The sequence below is a fragment of the Mastigoproctus giganteus genome, chromosome 6 (assembly GCF_048544385.1).
Source record: "Mastigoproctus giganteus isolate SK-2022 chromosome 6, ASM4854438v1, whole genome shotgun sequence".
NCBI lineage: Eukaryota > Metazoa > Arthropoda > Arachnida > Uropygi > Thelyphonidae > Mastigoproctus > Mastigoproctus giganteus.
Window position 1 is genome coordinate 188,366,940 of NC_143580.1, and position 22,002 is coordinate 188,388,941.

Genomic DNA, 22,002 nt, shown 5'->3' on the forward strand with positions numbered 1-22,002 from the left:
ACCTCTTCATCATCATGGCTCGATGTTGGTGCATAAATCATTATAATCTTTAGCTTGTACCTCTTAGAAATCTTGAGTATTAGTCTTGACACCCTTGGTGATGTACTTTTGAATTCCAAAATGTTGTTTTTAAAATCTTTATGCACCAGAAACCCAACTCCACCTTTACTCCTTTCACTGTTTCCATTGGTGTGCAGCAGATTTCCACTTGATAAACTTATAAGTGATTCATTTCTTCTTGTTTCAGCCAAACCGATGATATTCCAATTCACATTTTCTAATTCCTTTTCCAGCTCTAATATCCTGTCTTCACCGATGAGTGATTGTACGTTATAACAGGCCAAGTTCAGTTTCCGTGCATGGCAGCCTGGTCGTACCCAGAGATTCTTAGCACCCTCTGCTTCCACTCTGATCCTCTCGCTGCCGTAAGAGGGAGAGCTGTTGTTGTTGTTGTTGTTTGGTTTTTAGGAGCATTAGCAACTAAGGCCATATTGCTCCGGAATATGCCGTGGTCATTCCCTGACCTTTCCGCATCCTCCATATTTGGTGGTGACGGGCTCGAACCCCGGTCTAATCAAGAAGCGCGTGGTACGCACTGCTGCTCCTTCCCACCTGGCTACGGAGACGCCAAGAGGGAGAGTGAAAGCTGCTGGGGACTGAGGGCCATTTGTATCGTTGTGCTCTCATATGCTGGAGGGTTTGGTCTTTTCCTCTTCACGCTGACCAGGCGTCTTGAAGAGAACCACTCTAGATGTTCGTTGCCACCTAAGTGACATAACAGGGCTTACCATCGAGAAGGTGTGCATGAATGGATTTTAGGGAGGCAGGCCAACCGGACTTCTCCTAAATCTTCTGTAATAGAGAGATATTGGATCCATCAGTGTTTTAGGCTGAGTGTCTGATAACACACAGGATACCTGTTCCCCTCTAAGCCCCCGTCTAATAATATCCTGGGTTAAATCCTTCACCACATCATAGACCAAAATTATTGATTCCGTAGCCTTACTTTATCTTGTTTTATGCCCTTATGGGCAAAAGCCTCTGACTGTACTAATTTATCTAAATCCTTGACATTATCCGTTTCAACCAATATCCCCTTATTTCGAATAGTTCTCAAATTTCTGATTTTGAGCTCTTGACAATTTTCCTTTAAAATATTTACAATCACTTCTTTAACATCCTGACTGGTTTTGAATTGATCACAGGAATCCTCAGCTCTGAAAATTATCTTGTTATTCTGCCTGGCCTTACTACTCTGTTTACTGCTACACTCAATCATAGGGAACGCATTTGAAACCCCCTGCACACCAAGTTGATATTGACTAGCGCCAGTCCTGACTTTATTTGCATACTTGCTGCTCCACAAAATAGGGAAAAAATGACTGCCCTCTTATAGCATCATCAAAAAGACTTATGCATACTCCCATTTCTTCCACTAGTTTTTAGTCTCTCATTATCAATAATCAATATTGTTGATATTGTCTCCATGTCAACCCAGATGTTCAACAGAAAATTAGTTGCAGCCTTAGTCACCTTATTATTCTTGCTTGTCATGTAATCAATGACCTTTTTCTTCAATTTTGTTATAAGCTCATATATTGTAGACACATCAGGGTATCTCTGCCTCTGTTCCTGTATACTGGATACAGTTATCTTACTCTCGCACACATTAGTGCCGGTTAGGCTGATTCCAAATAAAAACTGTCAATATCCAATATAATATCGTCAGGCCGAATGTCACGAAAGTCAGTAATCCTGACATTTGACAGTACATTTGTCAAATCTGTTACCACATCTGCTAAATGAAAGGTCTTACACTTGGGGAATAGCAGCCCCCAAATAAATTATACACTTAGTTGAATTAAATATAGTGGAGGAGGAAAGGAATCTGGGTGTTACAATATCGAAAGATATGAAGTTTTCTGAACAGTGTAAACAGGCAGCTACGAAAGGCCACATTGCCCTGTCAATGATTTATCAGACAATATTCTGTAGAGAAGGGAGGCCATAATCCTATTCACTATCATATCCAGGTATTATTATAAGGGGGACATGACAACCAGGTTTTTGAGTGTTTTTTTTAGATAGACCTAGGAACACTTTTATGCTTACACTTATATGCATGGTTTGGGGGCATATGACCCTCTGCTCTCCCCTGAATACACCACTGATCCTGTGGTATAAGGTAATATTAAGACCTCATTTGGAATATGCTGTTCAAGTATGGAGACATCATCAGAAAAAAATATTAAGCTTGTTGAAAGGGGTCCAAAGACAGGCAACTCAAATGATTGAGATTGGCAGAAAGATTCCAATTATGTGGGCAAACAGGCACCTCAGAGTTGACCTGATTGAGGTTTATAAGGCTCCGAGAGGGATTAGTAAAATTAATGAAGGTGAATTCTCACTGTTATAAAGAATTCCAGAACTAGGGGCCATAAATTCAAATTACAGGGGTGAGGGTTTAGATTAGATTGTTGGAAGTTTTCTTTTAGTTAGCAAGTCATTGATTGCTGAAACAAGTTGTTCTCGCAGGTAGTTGAGGCTGACACTTTGAATAAATTCAAAGGTCAACTGGATAGTTCCTATATGGTTATTACTGTTACCTCGATTATCTGAATTGGAGCTAACATAAGCATGCCTGCACTGGTCAATGTCTGAAACTGTGTCCCAGACAGGAAGGACATTCAATTTCCAATCAGAGTGCCAATTTATTAACTACTGCCTGGACCAAAGTCTATCTATGGATATTTCATAAATTTTATCAGGCAGCAGGAGAAGTTACTACAACTCATTAAGTATAATAGAGCGTCAAAAATCTGAACATCAATAATTCGAACGAGCCAGCATTTATTTATATTTTATGCTAGTGCCATAAAACAATTATAGTAAGCATCAGTTATTGTGATCACGTTTGCAAATTGAATTTTTATTCAATTAAACAGCAATTCTAATAAGCGAAAATTGGAGGAATATTATCCACAGGCTATAAAAATGAAGATATAAAGCACAAATTTACCTTACCAGCCATTTACCTTATCAATTAACAAAATTAAATGATACATGAAAATCAGAAAAATATTATCCACATGTTAGCAAAATAAATATGCACTTACGTACATACATACATACATACATACAGTGAACTAAACATATCACTTTGTAATCTGTTATTCAACACACTTCGTAATCTGATGTAGCTGGGTGGTCAGTAGCAAGAGTGCAATAACGTGCTCTCTTTGAGTGTACCAGGGTTCAAGCCCATGACTGACTACTAAATGTGATTAATGTTTGTACTGATGAATACTGATTGATGTATTGATTAATGTACTGATGATTTATTGTAAACTCCACTGACCTGGTGGTCATGCCAGAGTATAAACATTTTTTTTATTATTATTTATTTATTTTATTATTATTATTTTTTTGGCTTGTAAAATCTAAAACAGTAAAAAAAATAGTTGTATCAATAACAAAGAACATGGCATGCAAAAAATTGCAACTAACACAATACGTGCAAATGAGATACGGAGTAAAAATATCCTGAACAGAGTTTTTAGTTTTATTTTACTATACTGTAGTTTTCTTCATCTTTTAAAAGGAAGCAGAAATTTTTAACAATTGAATTGAAGATTGAAATGTTAAATAGACTTTCAAAGGGAGAAAGTGAGTCTTCATTAGTAAAACTTTACAAGGTTGGAAAATCAACTATAACAGACATTAAAAACAACAATGAAAAAATTTTCATTGTTGTTTTTAATGTCTGTTAAAAAATTCAGATGGTGAAAAAAAAAAAAAATAAATAAAAACTGAGAACAGTTAATGACCCATCCCTCGAAGATGCCATTTATTTGTGGTTCTCACAGAGGTGAAGTTTAGAATCCATATCTGGATCTTTGTTGTGTGAAAAGGCACTGGATTTTAACAAATAATTAGACAGTCCCTCATAATTTAAAGCCAGTGTTTTTATTTCTAAACTTACGAAACCTTTTTTTTTAGTCTCCAGAACAGTATTTTTGATAAGTTCGAAAATCCGAACAAATCGGAAGTCCGAACTACCCCAGTCCCAGTTAGATCGGATTATCAAAACTCTACTGTAATTAAAATTAAATAAACTTAACTCGGACTAACATCAAATCAAATAGAGGATGAGTGCCTGTTGTCCTCAACTAAAGGAAATAATACATATGCTAACAGAAGCCCTCATCTATCCTAGTTATTTCAGTTACCATTCCTACCACTGGGAGGTGGGTCTTTACTATCTAGCTGTTCTTAAAATCATCCTCCACGGAAAACTTTAGAAATATAATCAGTAAAATAAGAAAATAGTCTTTTATCAGCAAACAAAATAATTAACTGTTGTGATTTAATACTCTGATTGATCTTTCTAAATAAGAGCTTAAGAACATAATTTTTGCATTCAAACATAATATTAGCATTAGCATAGGCATATGATGTAAGAAAGCAAGATTATACAGCATCAGCCAAAAAAAAAAAAAAAACCTTCCCATTTCACCCATCCATTTACTCCAAATGTTTGTCTAATTCTGCCTTGAATTTATTTAAGCTGTAAACTTCTATAATGACAGATGGAAGTTTTTTCCAGCAATCAACCACCCACTGGCCAAAGGCAAATTTCCGCACATCTATTCTACAACTGTCTTTCCTCAATTTGAATTTATGTTCCCTCAGTTGATTAATCTGGGCAAGAGGGAGAATCCCATCAGCATTGAGCATGCTCAAACCATTCAAGGCCTTATACATTTCAATCAGATTACCTTGCAGATGCCTAGTCTCCAGGCATTTTAATTTGCAAAACTTAAGCCTTTCTTCGTAAAAGCTTTTGTTCAATTCAATAATCTTGTTGCCCTTCTCTGTACTCATTCCAGCAGCTCTACATCCTTCCTAAAATGTGGCATCCAGACCTGTATACACTACTCAATGTATGGCCTGACCATTGCCTTATACAAGAGGATAATCACCTCCTTTTCCCTGCTAGAAAGATTCCTGTATAGCATTGACAAGATGCCATGAGCTACTCTTTCAGACCAACTGCACTTCTCACAAAACTTCATATATGACTGCACAATTACTCCAGATCCTTTTCATTCTCTGTCACCCTCAGTGTAGTACCACAGTTGATACATTACTCTGGGGTTACTGCTACACATTTTTATCACCTATTTTCAAAAAAGGTGATAAAAATGACGTATCTGATTACAGACCCATAACCTTGCAAAACAGCCTGGCTAAACTCTTCGACACAGCAGTACACAAACATCTCTTTGAATTCTTCAGGCCTTTCATCGATCAGAATCAACATGGTTTCTGCAGTGGCAAGTCAGTAGTCACAAATTTACTTCCTTTCTGGCAATACACCTCGGAAGCTCTTGATAACCACCTACAAGTTGATGCAGTCTACACAGACATATCTAAGGCATTTGATAAAGTCCCGCACGAACAACTTCTGGAAAAACTTAAGCTATATGGTATCCGTGACCCTTTGCTCTCATGGCTACGCAGCTATATTACGCATCGTTCCTTGAGAGTTATCATCGATCAAGTGAACTCAGACTGTTTTATACCACTAAGCGGAGTACCACAAGGCTCTCCCTTAGGTCCTCTTCTTTTCATTGTTTTTGTAAATGATCTTCCTTCTTTCATCTACACCTCCAATGTTCAAGTTGCTCTCTATGCAGATGATCTTAAGATCTACTCACCAGTGAAGGAGATTACCGATTCTCAACAGCTTCAATGTGCTCTCAGTAAATTCTCTCTGTGGCTATCTCTGAATGGCTTGTCTGCTAACCCCTTGAAGTGCAAAGTAATCTCTTTCTCATCTTGCAGATCTCCACAACTAATGAATACGGAGTACACTGTTAACTCTGTGATCATTGAAAGGTGTGACCAAGTTAACGACTTGGGGATTCTCTTTTCCAGCAGTGCTAAATTCGATGCCCATGTCCTTAAAATCACCAGCAAAGCATTCAAAACACTGGGATTCATCAAACGGAACACATACAAGTTCAAAAACTACAGATATGCGGTTTTCCTTTATAAAACTATTGTTCTGCCAATCCTTGAATTCAGTTCACCCATCTGGAATCCTCACACAAAGACTTTAACTAACAAAATTGAAGCAGTCCAAAAAAATTTTGTCCGTTACCTTACGTACCGCAATCCTCTATTCTATCACTCAGTGTATTATGAATCGCTGTGTGATTACTTTCATCTGAGACCTCTGTGCACTAGAAGAGTTACTGCTGACATCGCCCTTCTAGCCAAAGTGATCACTGGAATTTATGAAGCATCTGATATCCTGAGTAAAATAAACTTCAATGCTCCCTGTAGACAAGTCAGGAACCTTACACCGTTTCACCTTGACTCAGCCAACACGGACTTTAGGAAGTTCAGTCCACTGAACAGAATCAGCAAATCAGCAAATGACTCTCTCATTGACTTCTTTGACAACTCCCAATCACTGATGAACTCCATTCACAAGTTTGCCTCTTTTCTTAAACTGCAAAGTGACTAGCTCGCATCTAATTATTGTAGCTTATTATTTGTTATATTATTTTTCTATTCTCTAACGGATTAATTATTACTTGTTTTATCGGTAACTTAACTTAATACAATCCTCTTTTGTACATATGCTTTTATTGTTTGAATCTATATCAATGTTTATCGTCCTGTTGGATTTCATATTATTGTTATTATGTTTATTGATCTGATCTCAGATACGCTGTTAATAGTTACCTGTTGTGTATCTTGCTATTAATAAAATAAAAATAAAATAAAATATACTTTACATTTGTACTTTACATGTTATACTTTGCAGTACTTTTACATTTGTTAAACTTCAGTTACCACCTCTTAGCCCATCTGCTCAACTTTCCTATATGCAGTAACCGTACTGTCATTAGTGTAATTAGCAACCTTCGTATTGTCTGCAAACTTAGACATTAAACCTGATATACGGTCATCAATATCATTAATAAATACACAAAACAATGGACCCAACACCGAACTCTGGGGGACTCCACTAATAACATGGCTCCATGAAGAGCAGTGTCCATTGATTACCACTCTGTCTTCTTCCACTCAACCATCCCTTTATCCATAGAGGCAATTTGCCTCCAATGCCACACTGCTCCAATTTGTATAGCAGTCTTCCATGTGCAACATTGTCAAAAGTCTTCCTAGTACAGTAGTACAGTAGAGTCCTACAGTACAGTAGAGTAATCCAAGTACAGTAGAGTCCCGATTATCAGAGCTAATGTGTACCAAGAACAGCTCAGATATGTTCAAACTCGATTAACGCGGAAAAGTTTTGTATACTGACCTTGTGACAATGTTTTCCTCCCCTCTAGGATCTCCCTTATTCCTGCCATTAAGGAAGTACATGTACATACATATTTACTGTAAAAAAAAAAAAAAAAAATACATGTATGTATGTAATTACATACTGTAATTATATTTATGGCGAATGTAAAGAAAGCCCACACGACAAGTACAGCAAATTTCAGAGTGGTTTACCAGTGGAACTAGTTTGCCGTGACGGCATTTGTATTGTTGCTCGCTCGCTAAACAGACGGTGAGTGTTATCAGTCAGGAGTAGAAATTAAATCTCTTGGGAGCTTGAACCCTTCCCGAATTGGACGGGGTTAACCTGACCTTTTTTCTATAGAATCATGGGTGGACTAGAGGATAATTTGTTTATTATTAGTGTGTTTTTAATTTGTAAATTTTTTTTTTTTTTTTTTAAAAGACATTCATGTGCGTGCAGAACATATTTTACAATGCCAGAACTTTCCACTTGACTCCGTTTGTGATTCAATTAGTTTAAAATAATTATTTTACTTAAAACTGTACAGTTTCAGTCTTATTAATTTAGATTTCATCAAAAAAGCAAGGAAGTTGAAGCAACATTTCATTTTTCCCCACAAATTTCTTCCAACTTTAAAATATTCATCGCTAATATTATCTATATGCTGTTCATTCCAAAACTAATTATGCACCATTCTTTATTCATTAATACACGTTATAATGCCAACCAATGACTAAATTGATGTTATCATCTGTTCTGTTCATACACCAATCAGTACATCGTTTTCACGCCTACCTGTCAATCAATATATCATTCTTGACTTCTACTACAGACCGATAACATCCACCACCTGTTTACCGAGCAAGCAACACTACAAGTGCAGTACTGCAAAGTATACTGTACTTTCACGGCTAAACTTGCCGAAGTTTTCCGTGCTTCTCATGTGGGCTTTCTTTACCTTAGCTTAGGGGGGGGGGCAATTATCCAATGCTTTTCAGCCTAAAAAAATGTGCAAATTGTGAAATGTTTGCCGAACTCTCTGTAATGGAACATGATATTGCCATGGGGGATGTCTTTGTGTGCGCGCAATGTAAGGAGTGTAGGGAAATCAGGCGACAACTCAGCATTGTTATGGGCCTATATGAGAGCTTGAAGGATAGGGTGGATGCCCTCGAAGGATCTAAATTGAGAGGCCCATCAAGCTCTCAGTTGCCCACATCAACGCCAGAGCTTGCACTTGGTCATCACGCAACACAGTGGCAACCCCCAAGGCAGAATGCGCTGGTCCCACAGGAACTAGTAGTTGTTGGTGACTCTATTGTCAGGGGAAACGGGGAACATGCTTTGTAAAAACGGATAGGTGGAACAGTACCAGGGTATGTCTGCCAGGGGCAAAGGTTGATGACGTTGTAGAGCGGATATCATCTTTTAAGGGCACAAAAGGTGATATAGTTGTACACGTTGGCACTAATGATATTAAGAGTAGGAGACCGGCAGAATTACTTAACAAGTACAGGTCACTGTTGAAAAAAAGCTGGGAATTAGGGTTGAATTTGAAAGTGTCTGCAATTCTGCCCAGGCATGATAGGAGGGAGTATATGATGAGAGATTTGTCAATCAATTCGGCCCTGGAAAGATTGTGCAAGGCTCAAGGGATAGAATTTTTTTCAGCTTGGTCTGTACTTGTTAACAGGAGAGACTGCTTCTACAGGGATGGGATATACTTAAATAGAAAGGGTGCAAGAATATTTGCTGATGCTATCGAGGCAGTGTTAGGTGGGTCAGAAAACTGCTAGCTTGGGGGGAGACAAAAACTAATAGTTTAACAGTAGCCACAGGCAGAGGTGAAGGTGATTCTTGCACAACTTATATTAGAATAAGTAGCGACCTGGAGCGAGGGGTGTTGGGAGTTTCAGGGAAGGATGGCAGTCATCGTGAATAGGTGGGTATATGGGATGTGTTAGGGTAACTAGGAATAGGAGCATATATGCTTGCATGTATACCAATGCTAGAAGTATAGTAAATAAATTTGATGAATTTGAAGTTTTGGTCAAGACATCAATGGCGGATATTGTTGGGATAGCAGAGACGTGGTGTCCCACAGATATAAGGAATGCAGAACTGGAATTTGGGGAGTACAATGTCTACAGAAAGGATAGACAGGATAGAAAGGGAGGAGGTGTTATGCTGTTAATTAAGAAAAACATAAAATAAAAAGAAGTGCACCCAGTTGATATAGATGAACAGTGCACTGTTGAGTCAGTTTGGTGTGACATAAGCACTGCGAAAGCAAAAATAAGAATAGGATTGTGTTATAGACCTAATGACTCGAATGAGTACATTGAACAATTGTACAGAGAAATAGTGGGCTAGTAAATCGGAATGTCTTATAATGGGGGATTTTAACTTCCCAGATAATGACTGGAACTTGTGGGTTGGTCAGTCACCCACTAGTCAGACTTTTGTGGATTTATTGGATGATTGTTTTCTGCAGCAGCATGTTCGAGAGGCAACCAGAGACAGTAATACTCTTGATCTGGTTATCAGCAGTGATCATTCGTGTATTAAGAATTTGCAGATAAAGCAACCACTAGGTGGCAGTGATCACAGTGTACTGATTTGGGATTTGCCTAAATATTTAATTACCATCAGGGGTAAAGAAAAGGGTTTTTGCTTCCGTAAAAGTGAATACAGTTGTCTCGGAAAGTTTTTAAATTCTGTACAGTGGGATCAACTGATGATGTTACCGACAGTAAATTCTAAGTGGGAAGCATTCAAGCAATTAATCGTGGATGCTACTAAAAGTTTCATACCTATTAAGAAATATTGTTCAAGGTTTAGGCCTAAATGGTTATCTAATGAACTAATGAGACTCATATCAGAGAAAAAAAAATGCATGGGATGCATATAAATTATGAAGTGACTCAGAAGCCTATAGCAGATATAAGCTATAGGTCTGTAATCAGGTCACAAAGGAGGTTAGACAGGCGAAGGCAGATTACGAGAAATCCTTGCAAAAGATTCTAAGAAAAACAGCAAGGATTTCTTTACTTATATAAACTCTTAAAGGAAGGGGATGAATCTGATTGGTCCACTTGACATCGATGGTTTGACTGTTGATGATCCTGCTCAGATAGCAAACAAACTGAATGAGTATTTTGCATCTATATTCACACATGAGGAATTATTAAGGTTTGAAAATGGCAGATGGTTATCAAATTGTAGCAGGATACTTAATGATTTTGTAATAACTGAGAGCAAAGTGGAGGAGAAATTGTTGAAGTTAAACATAAGAAAAGCACCTGGGGTGGATGGGATCTATCTAGTTATATTAAAGGAAGTGGCAAAGAAACTAAGCAAACCCTTAGCCATAATTATGAGAGCATCCTTGGACTCGGGGGAGGTTCCCACAAACTGGAGATGTGCAAATATATCCCCAAATCATAAAGGGGGATCGAAGGGTGACACGAGTAATTACAGACCAGTTAGTTTAACTTCTGTTCCGGGTAAAATAATGGAGTCACTGGTTAAGGATCATCTAGACAAGACTGCAGCAATAATTCAGACACAGCATGGGTTTGTTAAGGGAAAGTATTGTCTGACAAATTTGGTTGGTTGTTATGATGTGGTTACAAAGGAACTGGATGCAAAAAATAATTTTGATATCATGTATTTGGATTTCAGGAAAGCTTTTGACACTGTTGCACATGAAAGACTATTGTACAAATTGGAGCAGAATGGTATTAAAGGTAAGTTGCTACAATGGATAAAAGGATGGTTAAGTGGGAGAAGAGAGGGTGGTAATCGATGGGTGCTGCTCTTCGTGGACTAATGTTATTAGTGGAGTCCCACAGGGTTCGGTGTTGGGTCCACTGTTTTTTTGTATATTTATCAATGATATTTATGAAGATATATCAGGCTTAATGTCGAAGTTTGCAGATGATACAAAGTTTTGCAGGGTTGTTAATGACAGTAATGGCAGTGTGCTACTGCAATAGGATCTAGATAATTTGGGCAAATGGGCTAAGAAGTGGCAACTGAAGTTTAACCTTGATAAATTTAAAGTACTGCATAGAAGTAACCCCAGAGAAACGTACCAACTGTCTGGTACTACACTTAAGGTGGTAGAAAATGAAAAAGACCTGGAAGTAATTGTGCAGTTAGATATGAAGTTTTCAGAGCAATGCAGACAGGCTGCCAGGGCAGCTCATGAGGTTTTGTCAATGATAAATAGGAATTTTGCTAGCAGGGAAAAGGAGGTGATTGTCCCTCTGTATAAGGTAATGGTCAGGCCATGCCTTGAGGTCTGGAGGCCTCATTTTAGGAAGGATGTAGATTTATTTGAATGTGTACAGAGAAGGACAACAAGATTGGTGAGGGGAATGAAGGATCCTCTTACCAAGAGAGGCTTAAGTTCTGCAAATTGCAGTGGCCTGAGACTAGGCACCTGCACGGTGATCTGATTGAGGCCTTGAATGGGTTGAGCATGCTGAATTCTGATGGGATCCTTCCACTTGTTCAGATTACGAACCTAAGGGGCCATAAATTCAAATTAAGAAAGGACAGATTTAGAATATATGTGCGGAAATTTGCCTTTAGCCAGTGGGTGGTTTATTGCTGCAACAAATTTCCATCTGTCGTTGTGGAAGTTGATAGGTTGAATAAATTTAAGGAGGAACTGGACAGGCATTTGGAGGGAATGGTGTGATTTTTTTTTTTTTTATTTATTATTTTTTTTTTTGGCTGATACTGCATAAGTTCATACACTTGCTTTCTTGCATCACATGCCACTACTACTACTTTCCCCGGAATTGAAGTTAAACTAACAGGTTTGTAATTACTTGTCACCCTTTGATCCTCCTTTATGAATGGGTGTTACATTTGCACATCTCCAGTCCATGGGTTCCTTCCTCCCTTGAATCCAGGAAGCTCTCATATATGAACAGATGTCTCAACTTCACAAGTACAGGGATCACTTAAGGACAAATTTAGCTGACATAATCTTTGAGCAAACCCATTTGTAGTGATCAGGAATACTGCATTCAATCCAAATTGAAGCTAAGGTTTTCTTTTCACATCTATAATATTTACTCTCATCAAAAACATAAGTTTATCTACCTTTCTGACTGTTATTCCATCTAGGTTGCTATAAATTATATAAATAATAATTCATCAATTTTTTTTTTTTTTTTTTTTTTCCAAATTTTATTTAACTCTGGAATACAATCTGTTAACACCAGGGCAAGATATTATACCCAAAATTGTAACATTTAATATTATTCCTAACAAAATACACCGTGCCAAAAAAGAAGACTCTACAGATTAACAGGGAGTCTCCTTCCCATCACCTACAAAGCTTCGTTAGAAACTGTGTGACAAGCATGAGTTGTACTCAGAAGAGCGAATCGGTGTGGAATGAATTGGAACAAATATTTTTGAATAACTGAATTTGTAATACTATGTACACAAGCTCCAGAAGCATAGGTCACTATGGGGATAAATGAATAGTCATACAATAAATTTAGAGTGCCCTTTTAATTCCCCAATCAATTCTAATCACTCCTCTGGGGTGGGGGAAATCTTCCTTCTACCCTACTTCTCTTCATTTCTTCTACTCAAACCCCCCCCTCCACCACCACCATGCTTTTGAAATACGGCAATGGAACATCCCCGGGCTATAAATACGGCCTACGATGCAGATTCGCTCCCTTTTGAAGATGATATAAATGAAAAGCCTAGGTTTATTTCATTTCAATACTATTCTAATTACATTTCACCCGGATGCAGCCATTCCTGAAGGAAAAAATCTCAGATAAGAGAATTTCTGCCTTAAAATATATTTCTAAAATTTAAAATTTAATATTCCAAAAATACTTCTTAATAGCCTATACTATCCTACTTTGTTAAAATTCATAAGATTGATTTTAAATACAAAATGAGAACACAGATCCTCTACATGAAAAAATCACAATAAATTAGCATTTGTCCAATTTTATGAAAATTAGCAAGTCTCTACTATACATGTTGTCTGCCCAACATGCACCATTTATGTGAGAAGATTTCTTACTGTGAGAAGATTGGTAACTTATAAAGTTTGCTCCAATCCATAAGTATTTCAAGAGAATTTGCTGCTCTAGCTCAAATTAATGACCTTGAGTTTCCAAAGACCAGAATGACAAGGTCATCAGCATAGGCTACAAATTTTTTCTCCTCAATTTCTTTACTTTAAAACTCACCAAATACAATATTCCAAGCAAAGGAACTTATCACAGATCCCTGTAGACAACCTCTGTTCATGCCTCTCTTTATCTTAGTATTTAGCCCTACAAATGATTTCTCTATCAGAAAAACAATTCCTGAAAGCTGAAAACAAATTATCTGAATAGCCAGTTAACCTTATTCTTTTGTTAGAATGCCTTCCCACCAAAGTCTGTCAAAAGCTCCTTTAAAATAAACAAATAATCCAAGAATATACTCACCAATCAGACTCCTGAATTCTCTGAGGCTACTGAGGATACTATAAATAGTATCCTCAGTAGCCATTCCTTTTTTAAAACCAAATTGTTTTTGAAAAAGGACCCTGTATATTATTTTAAGCTAGCATACTTCAGATAAAATTTTTACTTTTATTATGGTGCAGTATTTTTGTTTTGTTCCTCTCACTTAGTTTTGAGTAATAATATTTTATGACGATATATTTTTTTATTCATGTAGGAAAAGCCTGCATACGGAGCTGCTTTGGAAATTCACAGCTTAGTAATTGAAATTTATTCTATTGTTCTACGAATACACGCACATTTTACTGGGTTAAGGTAATCATTTTTTTATCACTTATCAAATGTAGTTCATATAGCTTTTTTTAAAATTCTGTCTATAATTAATGTATGTTTATAGCCTACCCTACATTTTTCAAAAATTTATTCAAATATTCAGCATTTAAAAAATAACCTAAGTAAATGTTTTTCACAGTTTCAGGCAGAGGTTTTATAGCCTTTTTTCCTTTTGTGAGAAGAAAAGTCATTAACTGAATAATGACATCATAGTGCAATATAGTAAGGTTTTGAATAGAAGCTAATTTAAAATATTGAGGGACCATGGAATTCAAAAGTTATCATCCTCCCCACATCTTATAGCCCCTTGATCTTATTCCTGGGGACTTGTTTTTCTCCTGAATCTATGTAAAATATCAGAGTATTTGGTTTATCCACAGAGTATATATTATGCATTTATTGGATGAAAGACCAAGAGCACCTCTTTGCATTGTTGTCTGTATGTGAATATTTTCAGGGTGTTTCCTGATGTGTATTTTATAATTTAGTTAATGGAAATAATTAGCATTAGCATTAGTAGAGGCATTTGATGCAAGAAAGCAAGCTTATGCAGCATCAGCCAAAAAAAAAAAAAAAAAAACCCAATCTATGTAAAATATCTATGTAAAATATCTATGTAAAAACATCTATGTAAAATATCAGAGTATTTGGTTTATCCACAGAGTATATATTATGCATTTATTGGATGAAAGACCAAGAGCACCTCTTTGCATTGTTGTCTGTATGTGAATATTTTCAGGGTGTTTCCTGATGTGTATTTTATAATTTAGTTAATGGAAATAATTAGCATTAGCATTAGTAGAGGCATTTGATGCAAGAAAGCAAGCTTATGCAGCATCAGCCAAAAAAAAAAAAAAAAAAAAAAAAAACCCACTTCCACTTCACCCCTCTGTTTGTTCAAAATACCTGTCCAGCTGAGCCTTAAACTTATTTAGGCTATCAACCTCCACTACAAGGGATGGAAGTCTGTTCCACCAACCAACCAACCACCCGCTGGCTAAAGGCAAATTTCCGCACATCTATCCTACATCTGTCTTTCCTCAATTTGAATTTATGCCCTCTCAGGTGATTTTTCTGAGCTAGAGGAAGAATCCCATCAGCATTGAGCATGCTTAAACCATTCAAGGCTTTATACACCTCTATCAGATCACCTCGCTGGTGCCTAGTCTCCATAATTTAAATTTGCAAAACTTAAGCCTTTCTTCGTAAGAGCACCCCTTTGTTCCATTCACTAATCTTGTTGCCCTTCTCTGTATTCGTTCCAGCAGCTCTACATCCTTCTTGAAATGAGGCCTCCAGACCTGTATACAGTACTCTAGGTGTGGCCTGACCATTGCCTTATACAATGGAATAATCACCTCCTTATCCCTGCTGGAAAAATTCCTGTATATCATTGACAATACTCCATGTGCTACTCTTGCAGCCCGTCTGCACTGCTCACAGAACTTCATATCTGCCTGCACAACCACCCCCAAGTCCCTTTCATTCTCTACCACTGTCAGTGTAGTACCACAGAGTTGATACGTTGCTCTGGGGTTGCCGTTTCCCATGTGTAGTACTTTACATTTGTCAATGTTAAACTTCATTTGCCACCTCTCAGCCCATCTGCTCAACCTTTCCAGATCCTGTTGCAGCAGCATAGTGTCAGTAGTGTCCTTGACAACCCTGCCAACCCAATTGTATCGTCTGCAAACTTGGACATTAAGCTTGCTATACCATCATCAATATCATTTATAAATACAGAAAACAATAATGGACCCAACACTGAGCCCTGAAGGACTCCACTAATAACATTAGTCCACGATGAGCAGTGTCCATTGATTACCACTCTCTGTCTTCTCCCCCTCAACCACCCCTTTATCCATAGCAGCAATTTGCCTCCAATGTCACACTGCTCCGAATTGTGTAGCAGTCTTCCATGTGCAACAGTATCAAAAGCCTTTCTAAGATCCAAATATATAATATCAAAGTAATTCCCTGCATCCAGTTCTTTTGTGACTGCATCATAGTATCCAATCAAGTTGGTCAGGCAAGACTTCCCCTTAACAAAACCATGCTGTGTCTGAGCTATAACTGAAGTCTTGTCTAAATGATCCTGCAGTGCTTCTTTAACCAGTGCCTCCATTAATTTTCCTGGAACAGAAGTTAAGCTCACAGGTCTATAATTACTTGTCAGCCTTTGATCCTCCTTTGTGAATTGGGGTCACATTTGCACATTTCCAGTCTATGGATACCTCCCCTGAGTCCAAGGAAGCTCTCATAATTATGGCTAAGGGTTTGCTTACTTCCTTTGCTGCCTCCTTTAATATAACTGGATAGATCCCATCCACCCCGGGTGCCTTTCTTGTGTTTATCTTCAACAGTTTCTCCTCCACTTTACTCCCAGTTATTTCAAGATTCTGTAGCTTACTGCTAGAGTTGAATACACCTCTGGCATTCCCCTTGCTGAATAACTCCTCATGTGTGAATGTCGATGCAAAATATTCATTTAGTTTGTTAGCTACCTGAGCAGGATCATCAACAGTTGACCCATCAATATCAAGTGGACCAATCTGATTCATCCCCTTCCTTCTAGAGTTTACATAAGTAAAGAACTCTTTGCTGTTTTTCTTTGCATCCCTTGCCAAGGATTTCTCGTAATCTGCCTTCGCCTGCCTAACCTCCTTTGTAACTTGGTTGCATATCAACTTGTATCTATCATAGGCTTCTGTGTCGTGTTAATTTGTAAGTATCCCATGCATTTTTCTTCTCTGCCATATGCCTCATTAGTTCATCTGACATCCATTTTGGCCTAAACCTTGAACAATATTTCTTAGTTGGTATGTAAAGCCTAGTAGCTTCCAAGATAAGTTCTTTGAATGCTTCCCATTTTGAATTTGCTGTTGGTAACATCATCAGTTGGTCCCACTGTATAGAATTTAAATACTGTCTCAGTCCATCGTAGTCGCCTTTACGGAAGTAATAATCCTTCCCTTTACCCCTAATGGTAGTTACCTCTTTGAGTAAATCCCACTTCAGCACACTGTGATCACTGCCACCTAGTGGTTCATTTATCTGCAGATTCTTAATGCATGAAGAATCACTGCTGATAATCAAATCAAGAATATTACTCCCTCTAGTTGCCTCCCAAACATGCTGATGTAGAAAACAATCATCCAATAAATCCACAAAAGCCCTGCTAGTGTGTGAGTAACCAGCCCCCAAATTCCAGTCAATATCTGGGAAATTAAAATCTCCCATTATAAGACTCTCTGATTTAGTGGCCCACTATTTCCCTGTACAGTTTCTTATTATACTCATCAGAGTCGTTAGGCCTATAGCACACTCCTACTCTCAATTTTGATCTCCCAATGCTTATGTCACACCAAACTGACTCAACACTGCACTGTCCAGCGATGTCGACTGGCTTGACTTCCTTGGTTTTTATGTGTTTCTTAACTAATAGCATAACCCCTCCCCCCTTCCTATCCTGTCTATCCTTTCTGTAGACGTTGTACTCCCCAAATTGCAGTTCTGCATCCCTTATATCTGTGTGACACCATGTCTCTGATATCCCAACAATATTTGCCTTTGATGTTTTGAGCAATACCTCAAATTCATCAAATTTATTTACTAAACTCCTAGCATTAGTGTACACGCAAGTATACCTGCACCTGTTTCTATTCTTAGCTACCCTAACACAACCCATGTGTTTACTTGTACCGCAATGGCTCCCAGCAGTCTCTGAAATACCATGCATCTTGTTTTTCAGGCTTCTGCTCATTCTAATAGAAGCAGTGCAAGAATCTCTTTCACCTCTGCCAGTGGCTACTGTCAATCTATTGGTCTTTGTCTCCCCCCAAGCTAGCAGTTTTCCGACTCACCTAACACTGCCTCGATAGCATCAGCAAATATTCTTGCACCCTTTCTATTTAAGTGTATTCCATCCCTGTAGAAGCAATCTCTCCTGTTAACAAGTACAGTCCAGGCTGAAAAAAATTCTACCCCTTGAGCCTTGCATAATCTTTCCAGGGCCGAATTGATCAACAAGGCTCTCATCATATACTCCCTCCTATCGTGTCTGGGCAGAATTGCAGACACTTTCAAATTCAACCCTAATTCTCGGCTTTTGTTCAACAGTGACCTGTACTTGTTAAGTAATTCTGCCGGTCTCCTACTCTTAATATTATTAGTGCCAACGTGTACAACTGTATCACCTTTTGTGCCCTTAAAAGATGATATTTGCTCTACAACGTCATCAACCTTTGCCCCTGGCAGACATACCCTGGTCCTGTTCTACCTATCTTTTTTACAAAGCATGTTCCCCGTTTCCCTGACAATAGAGTCACCAACAACTACTAGTTCCTTTGGGACCAGCGCATTCTGCCTTGGGGGTTGTCTCTGTGTCACGTGATGCCCAAGTGCAAGCTCTGGCGTTGATGTGGGCAGCTGAGAGCTTGATGGGCCCCCTCAATTTAGTTTCTTCGAGGGCATCCACCTTGTCCTTCAAGCTCTCATATAAGCCCACAAGAACGCTGAGTTGTTGCCTGATATCGATACACTCCTTGCATCGCGCACACACAAAGACATCCCCCATGGCAGTATCAAGTCCCGTACCCGATTGCTCTGCAAACATCAAGCAAACAGTGCATTTTATAATTGTTTAAGACTTGGTAAATCCATTCATCACATAACACAATGAGAAGTTAGTTTGAGCCAGTAAAACTCTGAACAGTTATTGCAAAGCATGTAAATTTATTATAGATTAAAAGGAATTCCATTTATTTGTTTTATGCTTTGTTATGACTTATCTGGAATAAATTTTGAAACTGCAGATCATTTTTGTTCACCTTGTTTCAAAAATAGCCCATTAGGGCTCCACTTATTGTTGATGGGACTTGAACCCAGACCAGAATCATTCTATTTTTGCTGGCGAGGAATTGAATAGAGACCACATCTTTTTGGTGTGGAAGGATAGTAACTATAATCATTGTTGCTACCTTCAAGAGCCCCATTCATTGTGATGCGCCATGATGCTATTTTCTACTGTACTGCTTGAAAGGGCACATTTTTTAATATAGTCAATGTGCTTCACATGTATTACTCCTTTAGAAAGAATATCACCAGAAAAAATTTTTTCTTCTTCCCTAGTCTTCTGCAACTAAGTTTCCATCAATGTTTCAATAGTTCAATTGGACAGTTTGAATAATTTTAGGGAAGAACCAGACAAATTCCTAGAGAAGATGGACAGGTGATATGAGATGGACAGGTTTTGTTGTACTGCCTAAGTTTTCTTTCTTGTGTCATTTGCCACTATTAATACTAATATGATATATTAGTATTGGTATTCACAAATGCAATATGATATATTGTGATAAGCCAGTTTTACTTGTAGAACTGGCTTATCACAAATGAACATCAGAGGATGAGTTTTTTTGTAGTTTATTTTTCAACAATGTGAAGGAGTAAGTTTTGGTAAAAACATTTTATATTTTTGATTAATGTTAATGAGGGGTTAGCAATTTTTTTTGGTTACTGACTCTTCTGTTGAAGTTGGCATTTCAGCAATACTAAAAACTATAACTGAAATAAATCTTTTCTGCTGGAAAGCATATGGAAGTGGGATTCAATATTTATATCAAAGCTTCAATCTGAAAAGTTGCCAGTTTCACCTCCCCTTTGCTCTCAGTTACTACAAAATCATTAAGCACCCTGCTACAATTTGATAACCTTCTGCCATTTTCAAACCTTAATAACTCCTCATGTGTGAATGCAGTTCACTTAAGATTTTTAGTGATCTGCATTTTCAGTCTGAGTTTGAAAAGGAATGTTCAACCTTTCAAACTCAGACTGAAAATGGAATTTTAACATATAGGTTAGTGCAATTGCATCAGTTTAATTCGTAGCCATCTACCAAAGTAGTTAAATTGGCATGTTTTAATTATATCTCATATTATGAATACCTTCACAATGAGTTGCCATGATATTGTACTTATCTACTTCTTTTCTTCTTTGGTCCTTAGCTGGCGGCTGGACGAGGTGGTTGGCCATGCAACCAGTACGCTGCTGTAGGTGCCGCAGGGTTTCGGACTTGCTCTGTGATGTTCTTCCATGCATTATGATCCATGGCATCAGTCCTGGCCTGATTAAGGTCAAGACGTCGGCTCTTCAGGTCATTTTCCTAGGTGCGGTCCGTTGAATGCTCCATTGGGTGGGTCGTTGTCTCCAAAGGAGTGTGGATGGTATTCTATTTGCGCCCATTCTACATACGTGGCCAAACCATCTAAGCCTTTGCTTCTGGATTTGGTCGGCGATGGTTGGTTGCTGTTGGCATCTGGCGTGGATGGTATCATTAGTGATGTGGTCGCGAAGTGAGATGCCCAGGATCTGCCGCAGGCATCGCATTTGGAATACCTCGTTTGTTTAAATCTAGCTTGAGACAAATCCATGTTTCCGATCCGTAAAGGAGAATGGGCAGGATCAAAGTCCGGAAGAGTCGGATTTTAGTCTTTGAGGAAATGTTGGTCCTCTTCCACAGACACCATTTGAGCGAGGCGAACGCAGTGGCCGCCTGTCCAGTTCTGCTGTGGATCTCCACGGTGGATGCAACTTTCTTCTCCTGGACCAGCGACCCAAGGTATTTAAAGTCCTGCACTTGCTCGATCTGGACACCTTCGAGATAGATGATGGCTTGCAACCCATCTGTTGTCGGGGCCTTTGTCTTATCAGCATTGATCTTGAGCCCGTATGGCCGGGCAATGCGGGCAATGTCGTAGAGGATGTCGGTGGCTTCAGCATCGTTTCCGGCAAAGATAGCACTATCGTCGGCAAACATCAAGTCAGTCACATAGTGATCCTTGCCATATTGTATACCCCGTCTGTTCCTGAATGCTTGCCTCATAATGGCGTCGACCACGATGTTAAAAAGCAACCGGGGGGGGGGGGGCACGTCTCCTTGGCGGACTCCAGTTTGGATGGTAAATTCCTCAGATAAATCGTTCTGGATGCGCACCTGGCTGGTTAAACCATTGTATGCAGTTTGGAGGAGTGTGATGACTTTTCGAGGTACATGTTCGACCTCTAGTAATTTCCATAAGGCGGGCCGGTGGACACAGTCGAAAGCAGACTTAAAGTCAATAAAAACAGTGACGGTTTGCTGTCCACACCGGATCCTCTCCTCCATCAGTTGATGGAGGAGAGGATCCGGCGAAGATTTGATCACGGCATCCTCGCCCGGGTCTAAATCCTGCCTGTTCTTCTCGACTGGTTTGCTCGCGATGTTTTTGCAGCCTTGACTGAATGATCTTCATAAGGACCTTTCCAATGATGGAAAGGAGACTAATGCCACGGTAGTTCTTACAATCTCGATTATCACCTTTCTTGTGGATTGGCACGATAATGGCTTTCCTCCATGTTAGCGAAATTTGTTCAGTGCACCAGATGGTTTTGAGGAGTGAATGTAGTTGGCAAAGCAGTACATCTCCCCTGGCTTTGATCGCTTCTGTGGTGATTTGGTCCACTCCTGGTGCTCTGCCATTCTTTAGGGATTGTATGGCTGCTTTCACTTCTACTGTAGGCTCGACATCGACCATGGAGACCTCAGTGGGATCGATCGGTGGTGCGGTTGCTAGTGGTCGCTAAGGTGGGTCGTGATTATACAATGCTTTAAAGAATTCACTCCACCATTGCAGGCGTTCGGACGGTGATTGCACGAAGGTCCCATCAGCGTTCTTGATGTCACTAGTCAATTTGGTCTTTCCACTCAGACATCTGAGGGTAGGGTAGAGAGTGTGGTACTCGTGCTTGGATGCCGCCTCTTCAAGATTGTCTGCCACTTGGTTCCAGTATGTTTTTCTCTCTGCTTTC

The 22,002-nt window shown here is 38.8% G+C and overlaps 1 protein-coding gene across 2 annotated transcripts in view; it reads left to right on the top strand.

Moving 5' to 3' along the window:
- Seipin (lipid droplet biogenesis associated protein seipin) overlaps positions 1-22,002 on the top strand; it is a 250,872-nt gene that overhangs the window by 151,196 nt on the left and 77,674 nt on the right. For both annotated transcript variants that reach the window (XM_090375568.1, XM_090375569.1), the window contains one exon: positions 14,042-14,139. In XM_090375568.1, the coding sequence (XP_090231694.1) occupies positions 14,042-14,139 (98 nt within the window). The remainder of the gene's footprint in view (positions 1-14,041; positions 14,140-22,002) is intronic.